The 1,822-nt window shown below is 39.6% G+C and overlaps 1 protein-coding gene across 1 annotated transcript in view; it reads left to right on the top strand.

Moving 5' to 3' along the window:
* FMO5 (flavin containing monooxygenase 5) overlaps window positions 1–1,822 on the top strand; it is a 44,944-nt gene that overhangs the window by 22,172 nt on the left and 20,950 nt on the right. The window contains exon 5 of the mRNA XM_010833232.1: window positions 201–343. Within this exon, the coding sequence (XP_010831534.1) occupies window positions 201–343 (143 nt within the window). The remainder of the gene's footprint in view (window positions 1–200; window positions 344–1,822) is intronic.

Here is a 1,822-nt window from a genome sequence, read left to right as displayed (position 1 = left end):
GGTAAGCAGACTACTTATGGTAAGGAAATCACAAGGTTTGACTCTGGGGCTATGGGAAAAGAAAACAGGCAAAAATATTTAAAAAGGTGACAGTGTGCTTGAATAAAAGGAGAACACATAGAGAATGTATGCATAAACTCTACAGACTGCAAAAAAATTGAATGACCATTACCCATTAATTATTTTTCCTTCTCTTGTAGGAATTGAGAAGTTCAAAGGACAATACTTCCATAGTCGAGATTATAAGAATCCAGACAGTTTCACTGGAAAGAGAGTCATTGTAATCGGCATTGGGAATTCTGGAGGGGACCTGGCAGTGGAAATTAGCCACAGGGCCAAACAGGTTTGAATTAGTAAAATTATTTACTTTGCTTCACCAAGGAAGCCGCAGGACCCAACGGAGTGTATATACCTGCACACAGCCCATCAGTGCCAATGGCAAATGTAGGGATTGGTTTTGTAGCCTCAATTGGCAACATCATGATTGATGATGTGACTGAGCCAGGTTACAAGTTAAGATTTCCATCATTTATCTGGTCACTCTAAGGAATTCAGTTATGACCAAGGACTGTGCCCATAATCGCTCTCAGCTGTCTCTTCGGAGGGTGCTTCTGGCTTTGAAGAAGACCAAGTGATTGCTAGGAGAGCTTGTTAGAATGCAGCATCCAGTGGGGACCACCTGGTGGCCAGCAGAAGTGCTATGCTCTTATTTTGAAGGAAAGTGTACTGGGTCATTGAAGGCTTTTCACTCATAGGCTGGTAGGGGAATTTTCCCCTTCACTCTTCTTCACTCCCCAAATGAAAAAAAAAAAAAAAAAAGCAGTCTAATCCTCTAAAGACAACAGACATCAGTATGAAAAGCATCCACATTGTAGCACATGCAAGCAGCTCTTCCCAGCTTCCGTGTACAATTAGTTAACATAGAATTACATCCACAGTAAAGCCATTTCTATGTCCTTGAGGGTTTTTTGATTGTTTTTTATTTTTTGTGTATCATAGATTTTGAACTGTGAAGAAAGTATCTTCATTATAAATTCCTAGAAAAAGACATCATTGTCTTTCTGGAATCATAAAGATTCATGTCTTTATGGAATCATAACTTTTTTGGCATAGTTAAATGCCTGGTTGTTCTTCAGTAACTTTAATTAAACATACATTTTAAATTACTTTTAAAAAAAATTACTTTTAAAAATAGAAGTTTAATGCCACAACTTTGTTAAATAACCTTTACCCAGAAATGCCATTCAATAACAGTTCTTCTCAGGTTTATCCCCATCTATTGCCACAAAACTGATTTTATATGTTACTCCATGAATTAATTCAATAAGCATTTATTAGGAAACAGTTATGTAAATAATAAAGGGTAAAAATGTACGTGGGTGATGTGATAAAAGAATTTTCAAAGTACGTGGTAGGGACCCAAGGCATGAGCTTTCTTTAATACCATTGGCTTGTTAAATTGTCAGCTATAGAGAAGCTTGGCCTTACAAGCACTCAGTTCAGTTCAGTCACTCAGTTGTGTCTGACTCTTTGCAACCCTATTAATCACAGCACACCAGGCCTCCCTATCTATCACCAACTCCCGGAGTTCACTCAGACTCACGTCCATCGAGTCAGTGATGCCATCCAGCCATCCCATCCTCTGTCGTCCCCTTCTCCTCCTGCCCCCAATCCCTCCCAGCATCAGAGTCTTTTCCACTGAGCCAACTCTTCACATGAGGTGGCCAAAGTATTGGAGTTTCAGCTTTAGCATCAGTTCTTCCAATGAACATCCAGGACTGATCTCCTTTAGAATGGACTGGTTGGATCTCCTTGCAGTCCA

This window comes from Bison bison, unplaced genomic scaffold, assembly GCF_000754665.1.
Source record: "Bison bison bison isolate TAMUID 2011002044 unplaced genomic scaffold, Bison_UMD1.0 scf7180017863325, whole genome shotgun sequence".
NCBI classification, from domain to species: Eukaryota; Metazoa; Chordata; class Mammalia; order Artiodactyla; family Bovidae; genus Bison; species Bison bison.
The sequence above is the reverse complement of the archived record's forward strand: the minus strand, read 5'-3'. Positions and strand labels throughout refer to the sequence as shown.